Below are 27,344 nucleotides of genomic sequence, written 5' to 3'. Positions count from 1 at the left end.
AAAATGAAAAGACATTTTTTTCCTCAGACCTGGAGAATATATTTATAAAACATAATACCTAACAAAAGACTTTTATTTGGAGTATATGAAGAATTCTTATTAATCAATAAGAGGATAAATAACCCCATAAAATACAGGGAAAAGATAGGAATAGACACTCCACCACAGAAGATATACAGATAGCAAAGAGGCACATGAAAAGATGCTCAGCATCATTAGTCATCAGGAAAATACAAATTAAAACCATAATGAAATAACATTATGTGCACATTAAAATGGCTAAAATTAAGACTCATCACGCCAGGTGTAGGATGTGGAGCAAATGGGACTCTGATAGACAGCTCGTAGCTCAGTGAAATGGCACAAGCACTTTGGAAAACAGCTTGGCAGTGAGATACACATACAACCCCACCACTCTCCTAGATACTGACTCAAGAGAAATGAACAACTTGTACAAAATGTTTCCAGCAGCTTTATTTGTAATAGCCAAAAACTGGAAACAACCCAGATGTCTTGAGAACGAGTAAATTGTGGTGTATCCATACAGTGGACTGTTATTCAGCAATAGAAAAGGAATGAATTACTGATGCACACACGTGGATCGATCTCCAGATTAATTATGAGTGAAAGCAGACAAAAAAGTACATACACAGTATGATTCCATTTTAAGGTAATTCTAGAAAATTCAAACTAATCCATAGTGACAAAGCCGACTAATGATTACCTGTGGATGAGAGGAGTAGCTAGGGGGTTATAGAAGAGCAGGAAATTTGGGGGGGGGGGGGTATGTTCATTATTGCGATTGCAGCGGGTTCATGGATGTATACTCTGTCAGACTTGACCAAATTGTACACAATTTTAAAAAGCCCTTTGCCTTTTTCACTCTCGTACTCTTCTGAGGACACGATGTCATCATTCTTACAGTTACTGAATGTGTGCTCATGTATTCTTTTGTTTTAAAATTGTTTTATTTTCCAGTATGGGAACTGTCTCTACATACAGTGATGTGTCAGAGCAGACTGCACCAGCTCATGAGAGCCGACTGCATCTGAGCGCTCTGTTTAGAGGTGTCACATTGACGGCCTGAATTTGGCCATGGTGTAAGTATTTACACTGTGGAAGTTGGCAAATGCTACTACAAAATCAGGGCTTTTTCTCCGACAGCTGGTTGTTAAACGTTTACCAGCCCAACACTAGCCATAACATACATAAATTAAAGCTCATTAGAATTCTTGATTTTTAATTGTGCAAAAGGAATCTGAGAAGCACCAGGCTGAAATCTGCATTTATCAAGCTAGAAATGTTACTAGGGAGAAAAGCAAACAGAAAGCTTTCCAGACACTCATCCTATCAGGAAACCTGCAGAGACTCATCTTCCGTTGCCTGGAGCAAACGCCGCACTGGGCTCTCTGTGGAAACGTCTTTCCCCTCGACCAGGGGCGTCTGGGTTGCACTGTCAGCTCCCTGAATTCGAAGAGCCCAAAGGCTGCTAGGAAGAGTGGGGCTGCCACCTCCGCTGGCAGACACCAACGACCCACCACCCTGCTCCCATAGCCACTCGGAGCAGAGCGTGAGGTACTGCTCGAGAAGGAGCAGCCTCAGACCCAGGTTTCTGTGTAATGGACTCCAGTAGTGAGACGAGAGGCTCGGGACAGATACATTCGTATCCAGTGAATCGACCACCAGGACACCAAGATCGGAACTTCCATCAACTGCTCTGAGGCAACTTAGGTACAGAAGGAGGTTTAGAGCCATCCCTGGCTCCCCTGCTCTTCAATGCCAGCCCGAGTCCTTTTGGACTATTTAACACGGTGTGGAGATGTCAGTGTGCTGACGCTCCGTCATCTCAATGGAGAGCTCCCAGGAAGGGAAAAGGCTGAAATTAAAACAAAAAACAAACAAACAAACAAAAACGACTCCATTAAAGAATTCAGCAGGGAGTTGATTATGTTGCAGAAACACATCTTCTTGTTTCATGACGCGTTGGAAATATAAACCTTAGGGCTTCTTCGCCTCCACTGCATAGAGGTCTAATCGCTTCTGGCTAAAAATAGGGATTTGCTGGCGTATTTCAGCCAACTTCTTCAGGTCTGCAAAAACAAGAAAGTGCACTATTAATAAGATGTAACTCCCCACTAACCAAGGGGATTTCTTCCCCCAAACAGTATAAAGACAATCAGAGCGTGAGCAAGAAACTCAGCAACACAGGCCCTGTCTAGAGGCACAGACGCTGGGTGCTGCCCCCCGAGCATCTCAAGCCAAACCAAGAAAACTTGAGCTGAGCTCCGGCCCCCAGGGCTTGGCCAGAGAACCAAGGATAAGTGAGGAGGGGCATACAGGAGCCCCTCCAGGTGACAGGGTCCTCCAGGTGACAGACAGCCACACAGTCTGGCCTGAGAGCAACAGGGAACCCGAGACCTGAACTGCCAGGCAAACCTCACCGATGTCCGAGTACACGATCATCTCTTCAGTGCCAGCCGTGGCGAGGACCTCCCCCCTGAAAAAGATGCAGGAGCACGTGAGCAGGCTCACTGACGTCCGCCGACGCTCAATCTCTCTCTGTTTCTCCTCCCCATCCCACAGGCCAAGGGGGAGGGAATCTGAGATTTAACACAAGAAGGTAGGGGTACAGATTCCTGCTCTACCATTTGAGTAGCTGTGTGGCCTCGTGGCAGGTCATTTGGAGTCTCCATTTCCTCGTCTGTAAAGTGGAAACAAGAGCTCCATGAGGACTCAGTGAGGCAATTATGGAGTATGTTTTGTAAACTGCAGATTGCTGGGAAATGGTAGTTATTCTATGAAATGAACATTCGGGAATGGAGCCGCCTGTGACCAACATCCTGTCCCCTCGTGAGTGCAGGTCAGCACGGCGCCTTCACAAGGTAGCCTGCCTCTGCTTCCTCACGGCCCCCGGGGCTGCTGCTCCACCCCTGGCACAGTGAGGCTGGGCCTGGGCAGGGCCCGGATCCGCGTGGATCTCTGGTCTGGTGCCTCTGATCTCTGGATTCTGGTGTTCATGGGTTTTGGTTTTTGATGGAAAGGTTTCAACTTGCTGGCCTGGGTAGAAGTGGCAGGAGCCACCGGCAGCCCCGCTGGCAGGAGCCTCAGACTCACAAACAGCAACACTGCTTCATAAATCCAGGGACAGCTGTCTGGAAAAGCGTTTCCAGAGCTGAGTCTCTTGGCCCACACAGGGCTTCAAAAACATATCTAATGAGGGGCTGGCCCCGTGGCCGAGTGGTTAAGTTCGCGCGCTCCGCTGCAGGCGGCCCAGTGCTTCGTTAGTTCGAATCCTGGGCGCGGACATGGCACTGCTCATCAGACCACGCTGAGGCAGCGTCCCACATGCCACAACTAGAAGAACCCACAACGAAAGAATACGCAACTATGTACGGGGGGGGCTTTGGGGAGAAAAAGGAAAAAATAAAATCTTAAAAAAAAAAAAAAAAAAAAAAAAAACATATCTAATGAAATGAAATTTCTTCAAAGCCCAAAAGGAAGTCATCTGACAGAACAAACAACTGACATAATAACTGGTTCTCCTGACCAGAGGGCCACAAATTTTTGGCACAAATGAGCTACAAACGCCATCATTAATGCCACTTAACTGAATTCTTTTCTATTTCTTCCCCATTTGCTCTAGCATCCAAAGATCTATGTTAACCCCAGGAACCCATGCCAACAGTGATCGGAGCCAGCGGACCCCCAACCCCACAGATGGAATTCTGGAAAGGAAGAAATAAAGGTAAACCTTGTACAACTACTTCACGTCAGAAGCAGCCTGCTTGATCGGCAGCAGGTTCATCAGGAGAATTAGTGCGGAGCAGAGCTACCCAAAGGCCAGGAAGTCTGTCACCAACACCTGGGCAGAGGAACTTGAACAAAGCTGGAGAAAATTTTCAGGCCAACTTAATCCTTCCGGGCTTCCACTGCCCAGGTCCTAACGTGCAGGGGCTCCCTGACATCGCTCCGTGGTCACATCTGCCTCCCCATCACACGCTTTAAGCTTTGGGTCCTATAAAGTCAGAAGAGAGAAACTGGAGGGACCCCACACTGATAGTCAGCCCTCTTGGGCTGTTACTGGTATATTTATCCTGAAACTGTAGACATACACATCAGTGAGCGTGTGTGTGTGTCTGTGTGTGAGTGTGTGTGTGATCACACAGATGTTTGAGAAGGAGCATGAAATAAATCCAAGTCCTGAAGCCAGAAGTCCCAGATCCCAACAGCAGTTCCAGCCCCTTGTTCCTGTGAGTACCAATCCCACTATCCATAAACTGGACTTAGCACAGAGAGTCAAACTGAGGCGCTGTGTGATGATGCTATGCACTATAGAGACGCGGACCACAAGATCTGTGTATTAGTGTGTGACATCTGTTGAGCTGGGCAGCCTTTTTTGCCGGTTCCACTGAGTAAAAAGATGCTTTGCCCTCTCCTGTAGCCTCTGAGTAATGAAATGCTTCAGCTTTTCTCTTAATGGAGCCCATCCTCTCCCCTCCTGTAATTGTTATGCAGGAAGCAAAATCCTCACCCTGTAACTCACTCCTGCCCTAGGGCCAGTCACCCAGTCTAAATTTTAACCAAAAGCCCAGAGTTTTGGAGCCTCTTCTACCAAAACCCCCGTCACTGCTGCCTTGTCTCCCAACATGATCCTAATCTGACTGACAATGCAAGCCCCTCAGAAACTCAGCATAGGGGGCCAGGCACTCAGCCAGGAGAACAGGACCAGTTCTTTCTCACAGGGTTCTCAAGTGAAGCTTCTCTCACAGAGAGAGGGAGGCCTGGCAGACGTGGGGATGTGTGGGGGGGTGGGGGGAAGGGCAGGGCTGCTCAGGACCAGACCCCCACCTGCCCAGGCGTCATCTCTCTTGAGCTCCCAGTGAGCCTGTCCCTGCTTAGCGAACTCACCAAGGGGTCACAACGGTGCTGTGTCCCCAGGCAACATAGGAGGCTTTGTCATCCCTGGCAGGAGAAGCCGTGGCCACATACACCTGATTATCAACAGCCCTGCAGTCAACGGACAGAGAAGAGGTCAGCCATACATTGTGGATCTGCAACCTTTTTCTATCCTCAATGCACAGCTCCTTCTTTTAAAAGGAGGACAGGACAGGCTGGCTCAGATATGCAAGGAAACCCCTAGAGCCATGGAACCCTCTCTTCAAACAGTATTTTACTGCAGAGGCCAGTTCTCAGCTGGGGCATGTGCCAGTATCTGGAGACCTTTTTGACCGTCACAATTAGGGGGTTGCTACTGGCATCTAGTGGGGAGAGGCCAGGGACACTGCTAAACATCCTACAATGCACAGGACAGGCCCAACAAAGAATTATCTCGTCCCAGTGTCAATACTGCCACAGTTGAGATACCTGGCCTGAGCCAACCTGTAACATGCACTCCATCTCAGGAGGGCTGGTCCTCCCACCAAACCAGAAATCCTCCCACAAAGAAACAGTGAGATGCTTGAAGGCATGCTTGAGGTGCTCTCTTACCTGCCTCGCTGAAGGAGCTCCCAGTGGGCTGGTCCAGTGGTCAGATTAAAAGCTCCAGGATATACCAACAGCTGGCAGCCTTGGGGAGAGAAAGGCCAAAGAACGGTGGGTGCAGGTGGGCACCCGACCACCCTAGTGCCTCCCTGCATTCCTTAACCAGGAGGACCAAACCCAACCTTCCCAAGCACACGGAGACGTCAGCCAAGTCAGACAGGGTCAGCAGCATTAAGTTATGGCTCTGAATTCCTTTAGAAACACACATGAGACACAGAGACCCACAAGAAAAGTATTGACAACCAAAAACACAACATGTGACTTTGCCTAAACAAAGTGGAAAACTGTCAGTCGAATTTCTCTCAGCACCATATGGCCAGCTCCGCATGGCCAAGGACCATGTTCTGTAATGTTCTCCACTGAAATGAGGGGCAGAACAGGTGCTCTAATGCGTAGTGATAAGACTCAACAGACTCTGCCGACCCAGAGCCCACGCACCTCCACCTTCGGCCGAGCAGACGGACTGTCTGCAGCCACTTCATTCTGTTAAGTGAAGTCGAATTGGAGTCAGAGTGGCTTCAGCAGCTGGTAGGGATGCTAATATTTGTTGAGCACTATATGAGGAGCTTTATAAATTCTCTCTCCTAATCCTCACACCATTCCTGTGAGAAAACTGAGATCCACAATGCTCCAGAGATTAAATAATTTACCCAAAGGACCGTGCAATTAAGGGGAAGAGTAGGAACCAGAACCCAGGTCTCACTTGACCTGGTGCTCTTCCAGGACGGTAGGCCACTTCTTCTCTGGACCAAAATGTCACTGACTATATTTCTACTACACCCAGGACCTAGGACTACTGAGCGGAGAAATCCATGAGAGCACAGACCACGTCTTCATTTCCACCGGGCTCCAAATGACTCTTTCCAAACACAGTAGCAGGAAGGGCTTCCAGGACAGAACAGATGCTCAGCAGCCTGAGGAGCCTGGCTCCTGCCCTAGCTGCACGGTGTTCAATCACAACCTCTGAGAAGCCATGCTGTCCATACCCAGCAAATGTCTGAGAAGCCAGATGCAGGGAGAGACTAAGACCTCAGTTTTTCTGACTAAAGGCTCCCTCTACCCACAAGGAACAGCCCAGAATCAAACCTCCCAGCAGCTATACAACACAGCCCCCTCACCTCTCTGTGCGTAGATCTGTGCAAGCTCTGCAAAGCGGAGGTCGTAGCAGATGCCCAGGCCCACTCTGCAGTAAGCTGTTTTCCAAACAAAAAGTGCAGACATGAGAAGTTCACCTCCTGCAGCACGGTGTGGGAAAGGCGCCACGACCTTATGCTCACAAACAGTGACAGGGAGACATTAACACAGGGCCCGTGGACAGTGAAAACATATAAGCTATTCCTGCTGGGATTTCACCACAAAAAGACTTCATTTACGTCAGCAGAGTAGAGACAAGAACTTCGTCCTAACTGAATGCTCGTTATCTAAGTGGGAGGTGTTCAGTCCTGGCCTTAGGTACACTCTGGAAGCTGGCATGCTAACAGGGCTGTGACTGATGGAGAGCAAAGTCACGTCGCACCCTGAGTTCTCCATTCATCTGCCCTTTCTAGATCTCTGACCATCCCCTGCCCTTCTCACTCTGGTCTTTTCACCAGGTTATGTAAAGAAGCTGGGGAGGGACATAAGAGAAAAACAAAGGAATACCCGGTCGTCTTCTACTGGGACTGTTACAAGAGGTGAATTTATATGGTACATACGAGTATCAAATGTGGAGAAACTATCACCAGGACTCAGTGTTTTAGATTCTTGAAAGGTAATTTTCCCAGGAACATCAACGTCAAACAGATGGAGCTGCATCACAAACAAAGGGTTTGGTTACCTCTTTTCGAGCAGGTTCACGGCAGTAATAACAAACACCTTTCCATGGCCAGAATGGGGGTGCTCTAAGATCAACTGTACAAACAGCACCCCCATCCCGCCCACAACCCACCCACCAGCTGACCAACATCTTACCAAAATGAATCCTAACACAGGAAACAAGAAATGATGCTAAGGGTTTTATGACCCTTCGTTTCTAGGTGGTGAGCAAACCAATGCCTACGTTTCTTACGGGAAGCAATTAATGTGCTGCTTTTTACTCAATATAAATGCTAAATGAAGACTTCTCAGAATCAGAACAAATTGACACGTCGGCAGGAGAGGTAGAGAGTGGGTGAGTGACTAAAAATAGGTAAAATTTTGCAAACCAAATTTAGCAATATATAAAAAGAATAACACATCACTTCCAAATTGGATTTATTCAAGGAAAGCAAGTGTGGTTTAACACTAGAAAATCAATCAATGTAATTTACCACACTAATCAAATAAAGGAGAAAAGTCATATGGTCATCTGAAGAGGTGCATAATGAGCATTCTTATTCAAAAAACAAAACAAAAAAAGAAAACTCTTCTAGGAAGGGAGCTCCGTTAATCTGATAAAGAGTATCTGCAAAAAAACCTAAAGAAATATTGTAATTAATGGTGAAACACTAAAAGCCTTCTATTGAGATCAGGAACAAGACAAAGACACTTGCCATTCAACCTATTCCAGAGGTCCCAAGGGAAAAGAAAGGAATAAAAAGTACAACAATTAGAAAGAAAAAAGCAAATCTGTCATTATTCTCAAACGATATAATTGTGAACCTAGAAAATCTACCGACGACTTAGTAGAATTAATGACTGAGTTTAACAAGGTTACTATTACAAGGTCAATATTTTAAAAATTAGTTGTTCTTCTATATACCAGCAAGAACAGAAAATGAAAGGCCGCCAAAACACGTCAATTAGAAATAAATCTAGCAAACGAAATATAAGACTATACACACAAAACTATAAAAACAATTTGAGAGAAATTAAAGCCTAAATAATGCAAGGATGTACACCATATTCATGGACTGGAAAACTCAATACTGAAAACACACACTTCAAAGAGTGGGGGTAACAGCTCGGTCCTGGCTCCTCTCCTGGGAATGGCAGAGTGGTCCTATCAGACCAGCTTTCCCCCAGATACCTGTGAACTCTGGACAAAAGCAGCAGCACTGGGGAACTGAAAATAGGAGATTAGAAAAAGATGTACCATACAAATAACAATACCAACAGCCAGGAATAGGCATCTGTGCCAACAAGTCAGATGCCTGCTGTGTGTACAATATGATGAGAGGGACTACGGGGCTTCATGGCAAATTCTCAAGTGGCAACAAGACTTCCACATTCCAAACTTACCTTTCTGTGCTTTACCAGTAAAGTGCCATCAGGCCCAAACACAGCACAGGTGTTATATAATTTCCCAGCATCCTCTTCAGGAATGGAACCTTTCATTGAGAGGAGAGACACACAGGCACAGAAAACATTCTGAATAAAGCACTCTTCTATGATAAGTGGACAAAGATTGGATAAACTGTCACTTGGGTCCAACAATAGAGTTGACTATCTTCAAAGGTTTATCTAATCATGGTTTTTTCTTCTTGAACATGAGTTTTCAGAGAGAAGCTCTCGAGTGTAGATGAAATATAATTAGGTCAGATGCCAAAGACAGGTTTCAAAAATAACCAAACTGTTTCTGAACTCAGCTTTGATCTGGAGCAACACTTCATCTGTAACAGCGGAGCAGCCCAGGGAACTCACTCTCGCTCAACTTCAGTTCAGTAGGTCCTGCCACAGGACTGTCCCAAAGGCCACATGCCTTCCAGCACCGAGTGCAACCCTGCGGCTGGTTCTGCCTCTTCTTGCTCTGCCTGCTGTCCTCCACCTCTTCTCCGTTTCCCATTCCTACTATCTCCCTCTTAAAGTCTCTCAAACAGAAATAGTCTTGTTTGCTATATTTACTAGAGTGTTACTGTACTTATTTTTCACTTAAGCAAACAGAACATTTTAAAATTTATTTCAAAACCAAAACAACGCTCTCTTGATGTGAGTGGCCCCTTTATGAACGAAAATTTCTTAATCTGTTTTAGGCATAATGGCAGACGTTCAGATAGGGTTTTTCTTTCACCTTTCCACCTGCCCCTGGGCTCCCCCTCCTTCTCCAGGGAAAATCCTAGCATCAGTGTGGTGTGTTCCTTCTACAAGATTCACTCTGTCTTACATACAGAACTACAGATAAAAATATAAACCTTTCGTGTGGGGAATTAATCTGAATGAGAGAACCTGCACACATCACATTGAACTTCCTCTTTGTCCACGTAACAGTGTTTTTTGAAGATCCTTCCACATTACTACACACAGACCTACCTCCTTGTTTTCAGTGGCTAATTTGTTTCCCATTTAAATGTAACAACAAAAATTATTTGGATTTTTTCATGTTAAGGCCATTGTACCTTGTGGGCAGGAAGTTACCTCCAATGAGATATATGCTGCACTCCTTTGCTACTTCAGAAAGCTTCTGTGTGGATTCACCAGGAATTTTCTCCGCATATTGAGGAAAATAGTTCGTGCCATATGGAGAATTAAAGCATTCCTAGAATAATGTTGGCAAAGGAAGGGAAAAGAACACTAAAACACCCAACCTGTTTTAAAGTTCTGCTCTAAGAAGACACAGCTGCTTCTTCTAGCTCTGCTCTCAAAGGAACACAACACAGCTCATACGAAAGACACTGACCTCCCTGGGCTAAAGAGCCTGTGGGCACAGGCAGGACTCTGCAGCTGGCTCGGTAGAGGACACAGGTCACGCGTGCTCTCTCAGATCCCGGTCACTTCAGCAGAGGCCAGTCCTGCCTCTCCCTCGAGTCTGCAGAGAACTAGGAGTTCCCAGCCTCGGGCCCCCAGGCCCCACTACAGCTGGGCTAACTCACACCACTTTGGGGTTAGGATGCACCCATAGGCTCAAAGGTATATTAATAACTCTGTAAAGCAATAAAGCCTGTGTTTCAAAAAGTACGGAAGCTTTGAAAGCCACAGAAAGTAAAATGCTTCTTCATCTGTAAAATGAGCTACTTCTATGCTCCCTTCCAGCACTATCGTTCTGATCCTGTGAAATCTCTCATTCCCCAAGACCTGTCTGTCTTCAATAGCTCTCTGAGAAAAGCAAAAACTAATAGACTTCAACTCTAAGTCCTTGTTTCCCATGTATTGAGATTGCCTGTGCACCTGGCACCGAGCCAGCAAACTCAAGCCCGAGGATCAGCAGCTCATACAAGGCATATCAGAAGGCGCGCACGCACAGCATTCACGTGCTTTCACCCCTGGCCTTTGGACTCTGACCCCCAACAACTTATTCCACAAGACACATGATCAGGGTCCAAGTATGGGAGAGTCCCGTGACTGGAGCCGTGAGGAGGACAGGATTCATTACGACCTCAGCTCCCCTGTTAAAGATCCCTACTCACTGGCCACTGTGACGGTCTGGAGCCTAAACTACAAGGTGGCCCCAAACACCCTCCAGTCAACCTCAGCAGGGTTTGCGAAGGGCTGCCTCCTCCCCACAGTGGGAGGGGTAGGGTCGGGGGGTCTGTGTGGAATCCACCACCAACCCCAGTGGCCTCTGCCAGGAGAAGACGCCAGCAGACATATGCCCTGACCCAAGCAGGACTCGAACCGTACCCAGTGACAGACAAATGGGATGTGGCCTTCAGCTGGTTCTGCTCTGATGGAAATTACCTAGGAAAGAGAAGCACAGTCCAACCAACTCACCACGGTCTACCACTTTGAGGAAGGTACTACAAGCTTCCCAAATGTCTCTGACAATCTTCAGTTTTCAACAATTTTTTTAAAACGTTGGGGGCTTAGCACTAAAATCACTATGTCCTGGTCCTGTAAAGACTTAATTCTACAAGGAAAGAAAGTGAGTAGCCGAGGCACTGAGGATTTCTGCTTCAGGTAAGTCCCTCAGCCTATGAGGACTCTGAACAGAACAGATGATCTTTAAGTTAAAGACCTGTAATAAGGCCAGCATATCCTATCACAGAAACCCTGGCTAGGGTCACCTTCCAGACAAACATGGGACAGTCCTGGGGTCCCAAAGGACCTTGCTGGATCCAGACACAAGAGGACAACCAGCACTAGCAGACACTATCCTGCTGGGTCAACAGCTCCCACAAAGGGCTGACTGCCTCCATACTTACTGGCAGACAAACTATTTTGGCTCCTTGTGCTGCCGCCTCCCGGACAAGGCCACAAGCTCGAGTGAGGTTATCTGATTTGACGGAAGAAACTTGAAGTTGGATGAGGGCCAAGCGGAAAGCTGAGGACGAAGATAAAAGAACACAGCTGTCAAGAAATCTGAATCAGATGGAGCAGCAGTTCTCAACTGGACGGCAACTTTGCCCCCCAGGACATCTGGCAATGTCTGGAGACAGTTTTGATTGTCATGCCTGGTGGGGTGCTACCGGCATTTAGTGGGCAAAGGCAGCAATACTGCTAAACATGCCTCAAGGCACAGGGCAGACCCCACAACAAAGAATTATCCAGTCCAAAACGCCCACACTGCTGAGGCTGAGAAACCTTGAGATAGAGCAACATCCACAGGCAAAGCACCATAGGAACTAACCTGAACGTCTTTCAAGTTAACTTGATAATAAATAATCTTTGGTAAATAAAAATTTATTTAGGGACTGGCCTGTTGGCGTAGCAGTTAAGTTCACACACTCTGCTTCAGCGGCCCACGGTTCACTGGTTCAGATCCTGGGCACAGACCTACAGACAGCTTATCAAGCCATGCTGTGGCAGGCATCCCACACATAACATAGAGGGAGATGGGCACAGATGTTAGCTCAGGGCCACTCTTCCTCAGCAAAAAGAGGAAGATTGGCAGCAGAGGTTAGCTCAGGGCTAATCTTCCTCAAAAAAAAAAAAGTAGAAAAAGTTCGTTTAAGTTTGTTGGTTTGATTAAAATAGGCATGTCTTTATAGTTATCAACTTTGGATATGATGCAGATGTGCAGTCTGGGTTTACTAGTCAAATAAGCTCATGGTATCCCCATTACAAATTTGTCAGCAAAATAATAGCTTAGAATAACTGATTTTGTCTGATGTGTCAAAGCCTTTATAGGCAATCTAAATAATTAGTGTGACAAGTAATTTTCCCATACTGAGGTATATGGGGTAAATATTCAGGTTCAAAACTGATTCCACTTGAACTAAAGAAGCCTGACTTATGGCCTATCAAATGCATTGTACTCCTGCTTAACCATTAAAGTAAAGAATGCACTCTCTTAAGATAAGAGGGCAGACTTCCCCTCATAGCCCTATTGGTAATGCCAGGATTAGTCCTTTTCCCAACATCAGGGTCGTGTTGACCTGCTAATTTGCAACTAAAAACCTCTTTGAAATTTTGATGAAAATGTATCCTGGGCGTGTTTAATGTATGTTCTTTGTTCTAAAGAGATATAAGACTGCTGAAAACCATGCTTCTCCGGAATGCTTTCTAAGGCCTTCCTGGGTTATAATCCTCATTCTGGCTCAAGGAAAACTCATGTTATTTCTCTTATCTGTAGAATGGTTATTGGTTATTTTGCATTGACAAAAGTAATATGTTTCTAGAAATTATAAAAAGCATTTGTGACTTTGCCAAGTCACCGAATGCTAAGTAAAGGACAGTTCAAAGGGCCTGCTTTTTAGTTTTCATTAAAAATTAAGGTCTGTAAGGGTTAAGAATTCCAATTAATATATGTAATTAAAACTACTAAAAATTTAATAAGGAAAACATCTTTGTATTCAAAGAAAATAAGATATATGTTTTCAGTAAACAAGGTATAAAGAATGGAAGTATTTTTGTTTTAATAAGAAAAATAAATTTGTCCTAAAGTATTAGGAAGGGGAAAAAAAAAAAAGGAAGGCATGGGACAAATTCTGAATGTAAAAAGAAAGTGATAGAAGGCTGATGGAAGTATAACCCTGAGTTTTGTGCATGGTCAAGCTGGCTAAGATTGAAATGAATTTAATTAAGGAGTCTTGATATAAAATGTAGGCTGGTGCAAAAACTAGAATGTGGCTTTCTCTCTAAAAAGATAATTTTCTTGAACTTTTGGTCTGCTCTTGATAAAGAGGTTATAAAAGGTTTTTCTTTACCTTTGAGTAAGTCTACCTAAATGACAGAAAATCCATATTTTGTTAAAATAACTTCCTATGTTCAAAGACAATGAGCTCTATTAAGGTTTTTCTGTTTCTGTCGTCATTTTGATTGAATGGATAACAGCACTGTTCCCTATTTGACCAAGTGTTTTTAAACTTTTTGACTTTTTTAGGGGTGAATCTCTCCTAAAATTGAAGTCCTTCTTTTGACTTAAAAAAAGGAAACTTTGAGAAGTTCCAATGAGCCCTGGGACTTCTCAAAGAAACTGTTCTCTCTTTCTCTAAAGAGGAAGATATTAAACTAATTAGACTTACTTGGTATGTTAAATTATATGGCAAGCATTGTCAAATAAATGATGATAAACCTTCTTAGGTGGTATTATGTGGGTAAATGTTATTGATATAAACATTTTAAAAATTATATGACATTCCAGGGCCTGCCCAGTGGCGCAGCGGTTAAGTGCGCACATTCCACTTCTCATTGGCCCAGAGTTCGCTGGTTCGGATCCCAGGTGCAGATATGGCACCGCTTGGCAAAAGCCATGCTGTGGTTGGCGTCCCACATATAAAAAGTAGAGGAAGATGGGCATGGATTTTAGCTCAGGGCCAGTCTTCCTCAGCAAAAAGAGGAGGACTGGCAGTAGTTAGCTCAGGTGTAATCTTCCTCAAAAAAAAAAATTATATGACATTCCTAAAATTCTGGTTTGTCCTGTTTGTCAGCCATAATTATAGTTATTATCTTGAAGTGTTGTGTGTCATAGAAATAGTCAAGTTTCTTTGTCAATTGCACTTTTTGAGTCTTTTGTCATTTGCAGTTGTCATTTTACTTTGATGTTTTTACAGATGCATTTCATCTTCAGAGAGATTCATGGAAAAGACTCTGACACTTACTCTAGAATACAAGTTTCTGATAAACTTTCAGATCATAAAACTGAACTGGGTGTAAAAAAAATTACAGAAATCTAACGGAAAAACTGAGTTCATGAAACTGCTAACAGAAGATTTAATGAACTCTTTTTCTTTTTTCTCTCAAGCTAACTATGACTTAGAAAAATTTGGTAAATTATACCCTTGAAAGCAGAATTGAAACATTTATCTTTTTTCCCCTACCTGATCCCTCCAGAATTTGGAAACTCTTCGTGAGAGAATATTGCTATTTTCATGGCAATGTAGTTATTTGTATAAGTTCAATAAAAATATGTTCTCCTTATAACAGGACACAACTGGAAACATTGGTTATATTGCCAAAGCTTTGACTGGAATGTCATATTTGAGAGAAACATGCATAAACTCAGATATGACCAGACAGCTTTTGAGGAATAAAGGTCGACTTTATGAAATAAAGTCACTTGGAAATATTGGCCTGGTACCTTGTTTACATGGTTCCCAGCAACTTTACCAGGTGAGTAAAGAAGGTGACTTTTTTGGCAGGTGCAGGGAACCTCAAGGATATTTTGGGGAACCTCAAGAGAAGAGGGGAATTCATTCAAATCTATAGGTACTGCAGGCAGATCCTGATGACAGGTCCTTGGCCTTGCCTGGCCTGGCCTTGAGAGGCCTTTGAAGATCAATCTGAGATTCCCTATAAAAAGTTTCAGCAAAGCAGAGTTAAAAGAACCTATACGATCAATGGCTATTTGCTGCACTTATGTAAATAATTGGACCAAGTTTTATTGAAACTAGACTTATTTTGCCAACTAGTTAGTCTTAATTTGGGTATCATTTCTAAAAAAAATGAGGGTGATTTTAGAGAGAAAAATTATGTTTCAGTAGAAACACACAATTGTGGGTATTAGATTCTAGTTCTATTCATTGTCTTTGAGATTTTGGTTTTCTACCTGTAAACTGGACTGGATCTTAAATTCTAGTTTCCTCAAATATCTAGCTACAAATATTCAAACTTACTAGCCAGAGATGTAATATATTGGAGGTATTAGGGGCCACAGAGAACCAGCAGTTTATTAAACCTTTAATCTACAAATTAGGTGAAAACAGTGAACCCGTTCCTTTCTATATGTGCCAGAATGCCCTAATCCTTTGCTGGGTAGGGACCTGCTGCACAAATTATTCCATTTTTTTGAAAGGGGACCAATTGGAGGTAAATGTCCCCTCAGCCTTTGGTCACCAGATAATTATGTTCCTGAAAAAAGGGACTGAGTCAAAAGGTTTAAAGGCAAACTTAATGGAATTATTAAAGGTAAATCCTTGAGTTTGGGCCCAAGAAAGAGTGGGACACGCATCCAAGCGAACCCAGTAATTGTCAAATTAAAACCTGGGCACACGTGCCCAAATGTTAAACAATATCCTCTCAGACAGGATGCCCTAAATGGTATGCCCCTCATTGTAAAGAACTTCATTAATCAAGGCCTCATCAGGCCATGCCAATCAGCATGCAACACTCCAACCCTCCCAGTCAAAAAGCCAGTGGGAGGTACAGGAAGCCAGAAGTACAGGAGAAGAGAACAACTAGAGTACACCCTTCAGGTAGGGTAAACAGTGAAGGCATTCACAGCATATGGCAACCAAGTCCTGCCTGCCCCATGGATCTGGCCCTCCATCCCTTCCAGCCTGGTGATTTGGTAGACCTAAAAACATGGAATACTGGGAGCCCACAGGACTAGTCCTTTCTAAGTGGAACAGGCCTTATCTGGTGATTCTAACCACTCACTCTGTCCTAAAATTACAGGGAGTCACCCCTCAGGTGCGTCATACTCAAGTCAAGAGAGACCCTGAACCAGAAGACTTGGTAACTCCAAGCCATCCTGACTTTCCCTATGAGCCCCTCTTAGGCCTGAAGCTCTTACTCTGGAGACATAAAGATGAGTCCTTGGTGGGCTGGCTTCCTACCCTGTGGAGGTGTTGGGACTCCTTCTGTCATCTCTCATAACTATACTTATCCTCACCCTGACCTGTGCCTCCCTGAAAGGCCTATACCTACAGCACCGCTAGGCTATGTGGAATGGGGCCCAACAGACTCTCCCAGCCTGACTTGGTTTCTATCACGTTTCTGAGGCCTCTGGTGGCTATTCTGCTTCTTCTATTCTTTGGGCCTTGCATCCTAAACTGTCTGGTTTCCTTTGTTAGCAAAAGACTAATTAAATTCCAAATGGTATTAACCAGGGATCTCAGAGGTTGAGAGACCAACCGGATGACAAGCAAACATATCTAAAACTTGCTAGGGATAAGTTCTGCTCCTCTCTGGGCCCCTATGCCGATGCCCTCATCAGCTGGAAGAGCTTAGGGAACACAGCTCTTCATCCATTGCCGCTCAAGGAGGAGGAGCAGGACATAATCAGAGGAGGGATCTCATCACCCTGGGAAGTCCTTAACATATTTTCCAAGTTTAATGCTTTGTTTTTAAGTTGTGATTGCTTATAGGAACCAAAGCAAAACAATATCAGGTGGCCAACCAGCAGAACCAGTCCTTACCGGTCCAAACCAGAAAGGTCCAAGATGGAATGGGCTGCCATGTGCAAAAGGAAACGTGTGCAAGGGAAGAGGTGTGCATGCCCCAAATGCCCCCACCCGGAGCTACGACCTGGAGACCCTCCCCTTCACATCCTATAAGAACCCTGCTCACCTTCCCCTCAGGGAGGCATTTTAGAGCAGGAGCGCTGCCTCCTCCATTCACTGATCAATGAATAACGTCTCTGCCCTGCTATTCCAAACCCCTTCTCCTTGTATTGGCGTGGGCGGCTCAGGGCAAAAGCACCCACTTGCAGGTCACCGGTCCCTTGGGGCTCTGTAAAGGGATAAAGCAGGACGGCCACCCGGTTGGTTTGTTTGGGGTGAGTGACGGGGAAGTCACGTAACTTGAAAACACTCCTCCAGGGGTCAGATGACCCCATCAGAAACCGCGGTTCTCAAGGCCAGCAGCCTGTCGTGCTCCGCCTCTGAAGACCCCACTCCTGCCCAGAGTGGGGTGCGGAAGGACTGCCCCACCCCATCCCGACACTCCTGCAGCGCGACCTGCTCTGCGCCCCGGCGCACTTCCACCCTCCTCACCACCTCGGGGGCCGCGGGGACCTGGGGAGGGCAGTTCATATCCACTTTACAGGACAGGAAACGGGTGCAGAGCCCATCCTTGCTGGCTGGGCCAGGCTACGACTGAATAATCCCGGTCTCCCGACCCCGAGACCAGAGCACGCAGTGCCTCTCGGGAGGGAACCCGGCAGAGGCCTGGGGGCGCACGGGGCTGGACCCCGGCCCTGGGCCGTCCAGGATGGGCCGTGTAACGGTAACCCTGAGCTGGGAGCTCGGCGTCCGGATGCGGACAGCTTGCCAGGGTTTCCTTCAGGACAAGAGGGCGTCCCGGGGGGGGTTGGAAGGGAGCGGGGAGCATGGTAACCAGCCCTCTTCCCACAGCGCGAGTCCGAGACGCACAGTTCCACTTTCACGGGACAGGGCCCAAACCATAAATAACCAGCGTCGATGCCTTTGCAAAACCCAGGTTCAAAGACAGATTCAAGGCGAAGAGAGCGACAGCAACCGCGCCGGAGGGTCCCGCTTCTGGCTCAAATTAAGTCCGCGAGGCCGCGGGGCGGGGCTGTCGCACTGGAGCGGCAGTGCCTGCCTGCCTGCCTGGCCGAGGCTTCGCGCCAAGCGCAGCGTCGGCGGGCCGGGCCGGGCCGGGCTGGAGGGACGGAACCCGCGTTCCAAGGGCGCACCGCCCCCTCCTCCCGCGCAGGGACCGGGGCAGGAGGCCGGGACCACCGGCCGCACCGCCTCGCCCGGAGGCCCCTGAAGCCCGCAATCCCCGGGAGGGCGCCGGGCCGCGTTCCACGGCCCCTCCCCGCCGCCCGAGCGCCGCGGACACCCGCGACACTGCGGACACTGGGGACACCCGGACGCCACGTCAGGGAATGAAGGTTACGCACGCGGCGGGGACACGGCGCGGAGGAGAGCTGATCCGGCGAGGGCCTCCGCCCGGCGCCGCATCCGCGGCCACCCCTCCGACGCCAGCTCGGCTGCCCCGCCACTTACTAGCCATGACTCTCCCGGCAAGCGCCATGCGCCGCGCGGAGCCCAAGTCTCCTGGCCGAGCCCGCGAAAGCGCGAGGGGCGGGGCGCGTCGGAGGAGGGGCGGAGCCAGGCGGCACGTCGGACTGAAGGGCGGGGCGAGCAGCGAGTCGGAGGGGCGGGGCAGAGTGGCGGGTTGGAGGAGGGGCGGGGCGAGCCGCGCGTCGGTGGAGGGGCGGGGCAGAGCAGCGCGCCGGAACGAGGGGCGGGGCAGAGAGGCGCGTCCGAGGGAGGGGCAGGGCCAGGCGGCGCGTCGGAGGAGGGGCTGGGCAGAGCGGCGCGTCGGAGAAGGGGCGGAGCCAGGCGGCACGTCGGACGAGGGGCGGGGCCAGGCGGCACGTCGGAGTGGGGGGCGGGGCGAGCAGCGAGTCGGAGGGGCGGGGCAGAGTGGCGGGTTGGAGGAGGGGCGGGGCGAGCCGCGCGTCGGAGGAGGGGCGGGGCAGAGCGGCGCGTCGGAGGAGGGGCGGGGCCAGGCGGCGCGTCGGAGGAGGGGCGGGGCCAGGCGTCTCGTCGGAGGACGGGCGGGGCCAGGCGGCGCGTCGGACGAGGGGCGGGGCCAGGCGTCTCGTCGGAGGACGGGCGGGGCCAGGCGGCGCGTCGGAGGAGGGGCGGGGCCAGGCGGCGCGTCGGACGAGGGGCGGGGCCAGGCGTCTCGTCGGAGGACGGGCGGGGCCAGGCGGCGCGTCGGACGAGGGGCGGGGCCAGGCGTCTCGTCGGAGGACGGGCGGGGCCAGGCGGCGCGTCGGACGAGGGGCGGGGCCAGGCGTCTCGTCGGAGGACGGGCGGGGCCAGGCGGTGCGTCGGAGGAGGGGCGGGGCCAGGCGGCGCGTCGGAGGACGGGCGGGGCCAGGCGGCGCGTCGGACGAGGGGCGGGGCCAGGCGTCTCGTCGGAGGACGGGCGGGGCCAGGCGGCGCGTCGGAGGATGGGCGGGGCCAGGCGGCGCGTCGGACGAGGGGCGGGGCCAGGCGTCTCGTCGGAGGACGGGCGGGGCCAGGCGGCGCGTCGGGGGAGGGGCGGGGCATAGTGGCTGGCCGGGGGAGGGGCGGGACTAGACATCCGAGGCTCCGCGCGCGCCCCGCCCGTGGGCCCGCGGGCTGCTTGGAGAGAGTGCGTTGTAGCGCGTCTCAAACTCTTATTAATCGCCCGGTGTCTGCGCTAGGATGGATCAGCGGGAAACGGGTAATTCCAACACAATCCGGAGACAGGAATGCCCCCAGAAGCAAAGGGACAAAGAGGGGCGGCCTAAATCAGGGTGGTGCGCTCGTCAGTGTTTAACACCCGGCCTCTGGTAAGCAGCAGCAGGACAGCCCGTGTCGCTGGTTGGATCACCTGTGGCCGGGGGTGATGCCACGTGCTGATTGCCTAGGTCTCTTTAAACCTGTGTGACGGGGATGGAATTTTCCAGGTCGATCGAGACGTCAGTGGGGTCCGATTACAAGACTGTTATGTAATGGGGGAGGGGAGAAGAGAAACTGAGGGTTCAGACAACATCCTCAACAGCACTTCAGTCCTCTAATATACTGAAATCTGTTTGCTAATATTGTTTAGGATTTTTGCATTTATTAGTCAGAATTGCTTTTTGCTTTTTGTGTTTTGTGTGTTTGTGCTTTTTGTCAAGTTTGGGGATCAAAAATCATCAAATAAAAGCTTGCTATCCCTTTTAATGCTCTGGAATAGTTTAGATTGTGTTGAGATGGATCCTAGTTTTTTAAAGGACTATAAAACATGTTTAGGACAATTAGAGACATTTAAATATGAACTGGATATTGGATGCTTTAGTGAACTTTGTGTGATAATGGTATTGTAATTATGCTAGACAACAGCTTTCTTATGAGGAGTTGCATGCTGCATTATTTAAGGGTGAAGTGTCAGATGTCTAACTGACTTGAAAATCGTCAGCAAAAAGAAAATATGTGCTGAGCCAGCCCTGATGGCCTAGCGTTTAAAGTTCTGCGCGCTCTGCTTTGGCAGCATGGGTTCGGTTCCTGGGTGCAGAGCCACACCACTCATCTGTCAGTAGCCACCCTATGGCTGCCACTCACGTGGAAGAGCTAGGACTTACAACTAGAATATACAACTATGCACTGGGGCTTTGGGGAGGAAAAAAAAAAAGAGAGAGAGGAAGACTGGCAACAGATGTTAGCTCAGGGTGAATCTTTCCCAGCAAAAAAAAAAATGTGCTTATATAGAGATAAAGCAAATATGGCAAAATGTTAATTATTAAATCTAGGAGGAGGATATGTAGCTGTTCAAGGTACTATTTAAGGCTTTTTAAAGTTTTGAATTTTATAACATTTGCAATAAAAAGTTGCAGGGGAAATGCATAGCAATTAGGGGGTTTTTGCGGCTTTAACAGACCAACTGGACCTGGCTTTGTAGCAGGAGGATCTTTGATAACTTTTTAATTTGTGCTATGCTTATTAGCCTATTGAGGATCCTGAGTCTATATTGTCTGCTTAGTCTGTTAAAAAAAAAATCACCCATTTCATCTAGATTTGCAAGTTTATTGGCAGACCAGTGTATCTAACATGGCTGGACGTGTTACTGGAACATCCAGGTGGAGATGCCCAGCAGGCAGTTGGACATGAGGAAGCCTCAAGCTCACACGTCCAGGCTGGAGATTGATGAGGAGTCTTCAGCAGTTTACACAAGATGAGGCTCTGAACGTGGATACTGACACGCGAGTGACTGAAAGCACAGGCAGAAGAGGGGCCTCTGGGGCCTGGAAAGGAGCCATCCCAGAGACAGGGGAACCAGGAGAGGGCCGTGGAGACCAAGAGCCTGTGGACTTGTTCCCTCCAACACCTGCAGGGAGGCTGCTGGCCTGGATACAGGTTTCTAGACAAGGGAAAGGTAATAGAAATGAAAACTATGTTTTTGAGCTTTCTGGGCATAATGGAAAAGCTAGTCACTGGGTTCCAGTTCCGGCTCTGCCACTAATTTGATGTTAATACCTAGGGCAAATCACCTCACTCTCAGGACCTTTTCATCACCTGTAACATGAAAGGACCTACAGGCAAGAGGAAGGGAGAGAGGCTGGAGGACTGAGTCCGCGCAGCCCTCCCTGCCCCCTCCACTCCCTGCCCCTCAACCACAGCAGCTCTGCTTTCCTGTTGCCATGTTCCCTTTCGCCTCACATTGGAAAAGTAGCCAGAGCATAAAACTACTAAACTAAATGGATCTCTGAAGCCCACCTAAAAATCTGGTATTGCCACCATGTCCCCCAGCTTTAATGACCATCTCCAGGCCGGCAGTGGTCAGATTTCTGTTTTCAGTCGAGAGGAGTACTCCAGCATCTCCAGCTGCCTGTGAGCCGTCTCTATTTACATGTCTTGACATCAGGTCAAACTCAACTGTCTGAAACTAAATTTATCGTCCCTAAAAGAGCTCCTCTGCCTAGCTTCCCTCTTTTACTCATAGGCACCCCATTTATGCCAGTTTCCAATTCTCCTTGCTCCCCAGCTCCTCCCTCTCCAAATCTGTCACCTCTATGTCTTTCAAGTCTTTTATCCCCCTCCTCTGCCTAGGGACAGGGCCCTTCCACTCTCCTGAAGTACCCCTCGATTGCTGCCTCTCTTTTTCTCCCCATGCCCACCGTCCATGACAAGGCCTGCCTTATTTGGGTGAAACTGCCATAGGCAACTCTTAACTGGCCTCTCCATCAGCAGCTTATCCTCCAAGCACCCCGCCTGAGTGTTAGGGGAGTTAGTCTGGGGGACAGGAGTTCAAGTTTGGGAGTGAGGTAGATACACAAACGACTATGTGGGGATCAGAATTGGCCACCCCAAAATGTGTCTCTGTGGCTTATTTTTAAGGACAAAAGACTGAAACTGTGACCTTCCCTCTTACTGCCTAAAAGATTTTAAGGTAAAAGGCTTGAGCTCTCTCGCGTCACTTTCCCCAACATCCTCCTTTGTCTTTAGCTTAAGATGGTATTTAAGTGGTGGCTTCAGCCATTTTGGCAAGTTACTCAGTTTTCCTGGGTTTCCCCCATGTATACACGTTATTAAATTTTGTTTGATTTTCTCCTGTTATTCTGTCTCATGTCAATTTAATTCTTAGACCAGCCAGAAGGACCTAGAGGGGAGAGTAATTGTCTTTCTCCCCTACAACTAATAGTAGTCAGAGATGAGGGGCTGAAAATCAGGAGGAAGAACTGGAATCGTCTGCACAAGAATAAGAGCAGAAACTCTTTAACAGTGGATGAGATCCTAGAAGGAGTATGCGTGACACTGCAAAAGACAAAGGAGCAGACTTGAGAATTACCATATTGGGTTTAGAGCCTTGCATACAGAGGGAGTCCCAGGGGATATGCATGTGCATCTGTGTGAAAACACACACCACACACATAGATACATATAATTGTTTCCAAATTTCTGATGAAGTTGTCTACAAATCAGAAGAACTGAGTTCGAAACTTTGCCCCATCACCTAAGGCCATGTGACTTTGGGCAAGTTTATTTAACATAAGGATAGCAATGTAATATAGCTACATGGGCTAGAAAGGTCTGTGGAGTGAAGCTGGCAACTCAGAGAAAAAAGTACAGTGAATTGAAACAGGCCCCTGGCTCTGGCCTCCTGCTTCCAGGCCAGCATCCAGCAAAGAAGTCAGGTGTAGTGTAGCACCTATGACCATGCACTCTGGAATTAGATTGTTCTTAAATCCTGGCTCTACCACTGATTTGCTGTATGATCTTATTCTCTCCGTGCCTTTATTTCTCCATCTGTAATATGGAGATAATAGCACACATATAAGATTGTTGGGAGAATCACAAAACATTATAAGTGCTTGGAAGGTACTTGGCACTGAGTAACAACTCCATAAATTTTTTTTTTTTTAAGATTGGCCCTGAGCCAACATCTGTTGCCAGTCTTTTTTTTTTTCTTCTTCTTCTCCCCAAAGTCCCCCAGTATGTAGTTGTACATTCTAGTTGTAGATTCTTCTAGGTGAGCTATGTGGGACGCCACCTTAATGTGGCTTGACAAGCAGTGCTAGGTCCGCACCCAGGATCTGAACTGGCAAAACCCTGGGCCACCAAAGCAGAGCGTGCAAACTTAACCAGTTGGCCACAGGGCTGGCCCCAATTCCATAAATATTACCCATTAGAAACCAAACATCCAAATAATACAAAAATCCCCTAATTTTTAAATGTTTCCACTTATCCAAATGTCAGAAATTGTGTGGGCCATGCAAAATGTCGTATTCAGCCTTAAGCGGCCAGTTTGCAACCTCTCCTATTCTTGTTTTCATTCATTTGTTCAGCAAATAAAGGAAGAGCAAACAGTGAGGGATCAGAGGTGGAACTGCAAGGAACAGATAGCACCCCTAGGGATGGGAGGACAAGGGAAGAAGCTGGCGTTATTAGAATCTAGAAACTGGGACCCAGACCCCTGAGGAGGGATGCTGTGGCTGGTGCTGGGAAGGTGGAAAAAGACCTGGAAACTGGAACCAGCTGCTCCCGGAACCCATCACCACTGCCAGGGTGAAGAGCTGCTGTGAGGTGGTGCTGGCGGGAAGGAGCAGCAAGCAGAAAGCGTCAAGTCCTTTCTCGCTCTCTCTAGTGCCCCCTATGGACAGAGCCTGCCAGGGAAACAGCTGGCAAAACAGAAATTCTGCCTTGTGAGGCTGGCAGAGTGCCAGCACAGCATCACGACACAGAATATAGAGGGTGGGTTTGGGGCTGGGAGAGGGGTGGAGAGTGGGGTGGAGCTGGGCAGAGTGAATGTGGGGTCTCGCTCCCTAAATGAGCCTCATTGACCTTGTACCTCCACGTGGCCTCACCTGTGGGCCTAGGGCCCTCTGTGAGGTGGTGTTCTCTTTAGTCCTGGGGAAGCGAGGCACAGGCCCCCTTGCTCTGGAATCTTCCACCTCAGGGTGTCCTCCCTGGGCGGAACACGTGGTGGCCACGAATCCTGCAGAGCCTTCCAGGACTCTGCAGTCCACAGGCTGGGAGCTTTTGCTATAGACCAGATAGAGACCTTTGGTTCTTATGAAACATTTCTGACATCAGCAGGGTTTGGTATTTTTATAACTTTATAGCAAGAGGAAGACAGATAAAAAGAAACAGAGAGCTCCGGAGTTACCCAGAAACAAACACGGAATGAATGAGGATACATGGCAGGTAGGGCGGCTGGTCAGAAACAATTGTTGGACAATACTTCTCCCCTAAACACTGTCTGAGGGTCCCCATCCGAGAATTACTGCCCAGTCGTCCATTCTCTTAGATTTCACAAAACTTCCTAAAAGTCTAAAGGTAACAAATTTTGAGCAGCAGTGCACTGGATGGATGCACTAACCTGTTTATCCATTAACCCCCGAAGGGCATTTGGGGCGTTCCCAGGTTTGGGTAATTATAGGGCTGCTATAAACACTCTTGTCCAGGTTTTTGTGGGAACCTGTTTTCATTTCTTAGGGTAAATCCCAGGAGTGGGATTGCTGGGTTATATGGTAAACACATGTTTAACTGTTGAAGAAACTGCCGCACTCGTCTAGAGTGGCGGTCCCATTTTGAATTCCCATGAGCAATGTATACATGTTGCTGCACAACCTCAGAAAACCTGATACGTGCAGCAACATGGAGGAATTGTGAAGGCAGGACGCCACATTGAAAGAAGTCACTCAAAATACACACTGTAGGATTCCAATTATATTACATTCTGGAAAAGGCAAAATTACAGGGACAGAACTGCCAGGGGTGAGGGGAGGGTTTGATTACGAAGGAGCAGAAGAAGGGAATTTGTACGGTGCTGGAGCTGTTGTGTATCCTGACTGAGGTGGTGGTTACACAAATCTACAATGTATTGAAACTCATAGAATTACACCAGAAAGATCAGTTTTACTGTATGGGAATGAAAATATTTTAAAAATCAACAGCTCATAAGTTAATTCAATAGATTCTGTTTTCAAAATCCAACATTTATGATAGTGTTTTCTTAGAATTTTCACATTGTTTGATCCTTTCAACTAATTTGTGAAGAGGCAGAGTAAAGAATTTAGACTAAACTAATTTGTATGAATGTGAAGTTTCTTTCACTGTATCCCCAGTGCTTACATCAGTGCTTGACATGTATGGTGATCATCCTTTATTTGCAGCCCCAGCCTCGAATCCCAAGCTTATGCTCTTTTCTTTCAGTCTCTCAACCCAGCCAGGAAGCGCTCCTTGTCTGACGTGAGAAACTGACACTCGGTGACTTCAGTAAAACTTTTATTCTCTGGGTCATCCAAGTTTTATTTAAAGTTTTATATTAAAGTTTACTTAAAGAGAAGATTTTAGAATTCTAGAAAAAATTTTTTTGTAGTTTTCGGTTAACAGATCCTGCATGTTTTGTTAGATTTATACATAGATATTTCATGTTTTGAACTGCTGTAGATGGTATTTTTTTAAAAGCTTTTGATTTCCAACTGTTCACTGCTAATATGTGGATATATGAATCATTTTTGTATGTTGAACCTTTATCTTGCAATTGTACTAAAATCGTTCGGACAGTAATGTCTGTGAATAGGGACAATTATTTCTTCCTTTCAAATCTGTAAGTCTTTTATTTCTTTTCCTTGTCTTATTGCACTGGCTAAGACTTTTAGGACAATGTAGATATGAGGAGTAACAGTGAAAGCAGACATCATTAAAAGGTTACCAGTCTTTAGGGGAAAGCATTCAGTCTTTAAACATTAAGACTGGTGTTGGCTGTAGGTTTCCTTTAGACACCCTTTATCAGATTAATGAAGTTCCCTTCTATTCCTAGTCTGCAAAGTGTTTTTTATCATAAATTAACACATTCAAAATCTCTTGCAAAAAACAGAAGAGGAGGGAATGCTTCCTCACCTCATTCTGTGAGCCCTGAATTACCTTGATACCAAAGCCAAAGACATTTATAAGAAAACTAGAAGCCAATATCCCTTATGAACACAGATACAAAAATCCTCAGTAAAATACTAGCAAAAGAATCCAGCAATACACAAAAAGTATTACACACCATGACCAATTGGATTATCCCAGGAACAGAAGGCTGGTTTAACATATGAAAACCAACTACTGTAATAAACCTTATTAATAAAGGAGAAAAACCATTAGACTATCTCAATAGATGAAAAAACTTTTGACAAAATCCAACACCCATGATAAAAACACTGTTATGGACAATGTTTGTGTCCCCCTAAAATTTATATGTTGAAGCCGTAACCACCCATGTGATGGTATTTGGAGATGTGGCCCTTGAAGGGTAGTCAGAGTTGGATAAAGTCATGACGATAGGGCCCTCATGATGGGATTAGTGCGCTTATTAGAGAGAGAGAGAGAGAGAGCTCTCTGCAAAAGCACAGAAAAGTGCCGTGTGAAGATACAGCAAGAAGGTAGCCTGGCTTCTCCATCAAGCAAGGAAGACAGCTCTCACCAGAACCCAACCGTGCTGGCACAGTGATCTTGGACTTTCAGCCTCCAGAATGTGAGAAAATAAATTTGTTATTTAAGCCACCTAGTCTGTAGTATTTTGTTGTGGCAGCCTGAGCTGACTAATACAAACACTCGATAAACTAGGAATAGAATACAACTTCCTCGGCCTGATAACGGCCACATGGAAAACTCACAGCTAATATCATACTTACCAGTGAAATTGTAAATGCTTTCCCCCTAAGATCAGAACAAGATGAGGGTGTCTATTCTTGCAACCCAATGGCCATCAACTAATGGATAAATAAAATGTGTTGCGGAATATTATTCAGCCATAAAAATGAATTATATTGTGATACATGCTAAAACACAGATGAAGCTTGAAGACATTAGGCTAAGTGAAATAACTCAGAC

General features: G+C 47.1%; 1 protein-coding gene and 1 long non-coding RNA gene across 3 annotated transcripts; one reads left to right on the top strand and one right to left on the bottom strand.

Annotated features, from left to right (window-relative positions):
* Positions 1 to 449: 449 nt before the first annotated feature.
* NIT2 (nitrilase family member 2) lies at positions 450 to 18,637 on the bottom strand. Of its 2 annotated transcripts, none has more exons than XM_044771714.2 (10): positions 18,507 to 18,637; positions 11,577 to 11,695; positions 9,853 to 9,973; positions 8,740 to 8,828; positions 7,236 to 7,329; positions 6,660 to 6,734; positions 5,488 to 5,566; positions 4,909 to 5,007; positions 2,442 to 2,497; positions 450 to 2,090 (listed from the first exon to the last, which is right to left on the bottom strand). In XM_044771714.2, the coding sequence occupies exons 1-10, from the start codon at positions 18,532 to 18,534 to the stop codon at positions 1,999 to 2,001; spliced, it is 852 nt and encodes a 283-aa protein (XP_044627649.1). In that variant the 5' UTR covers positions 18,535 to 18,637; the 3' UTR covers positions 450 to 1,998. The 2 variants fall into 2 exon arrangements, with proteins under 2 accessions (XP_044627649.1, XP_070364653.1); XM_070508552.1 differs by lacking the exon at positions 18,507 to 18,637 and adding an exon at positions 18,401 to 18,476.
* Positions 18,638 to 19,572: 935 nt separating this feature from the next.
* LOC139045214 (uncharacterized) lies at positions 19,573 to 22,577 on the top strand. Its single transcript, XR_011503128.1, has 2 exons — positions 19,573 to 19,831; positions 21,037 to 22,577. It is a non-coding gene; the product is annotated as an uncharacterized lncRNA (long non-coding RNA).
* Positions 22,578 to 27,344: the final 4,767 nt, after the last annotated feature.

Source organism: Equus asinus, chromosome 5 (assembly GCF_041296235.1).
Source record: "Equus asinus isolate D_3611 breed Donkey chromosome 5, EquAss-T2T_v2, whole genome shotgun sequence".
In the NCBI taxonomy this organism is placed as follows: domain Eukaryota; kingdom Metazoa; phylum Chordata; class Mammalia; order Perissodactyla; family Equidae; genus Equus; species Equus asinus.
This window is presented reverse-complemented; position numbering and strand designations above follow the sequence as displayed.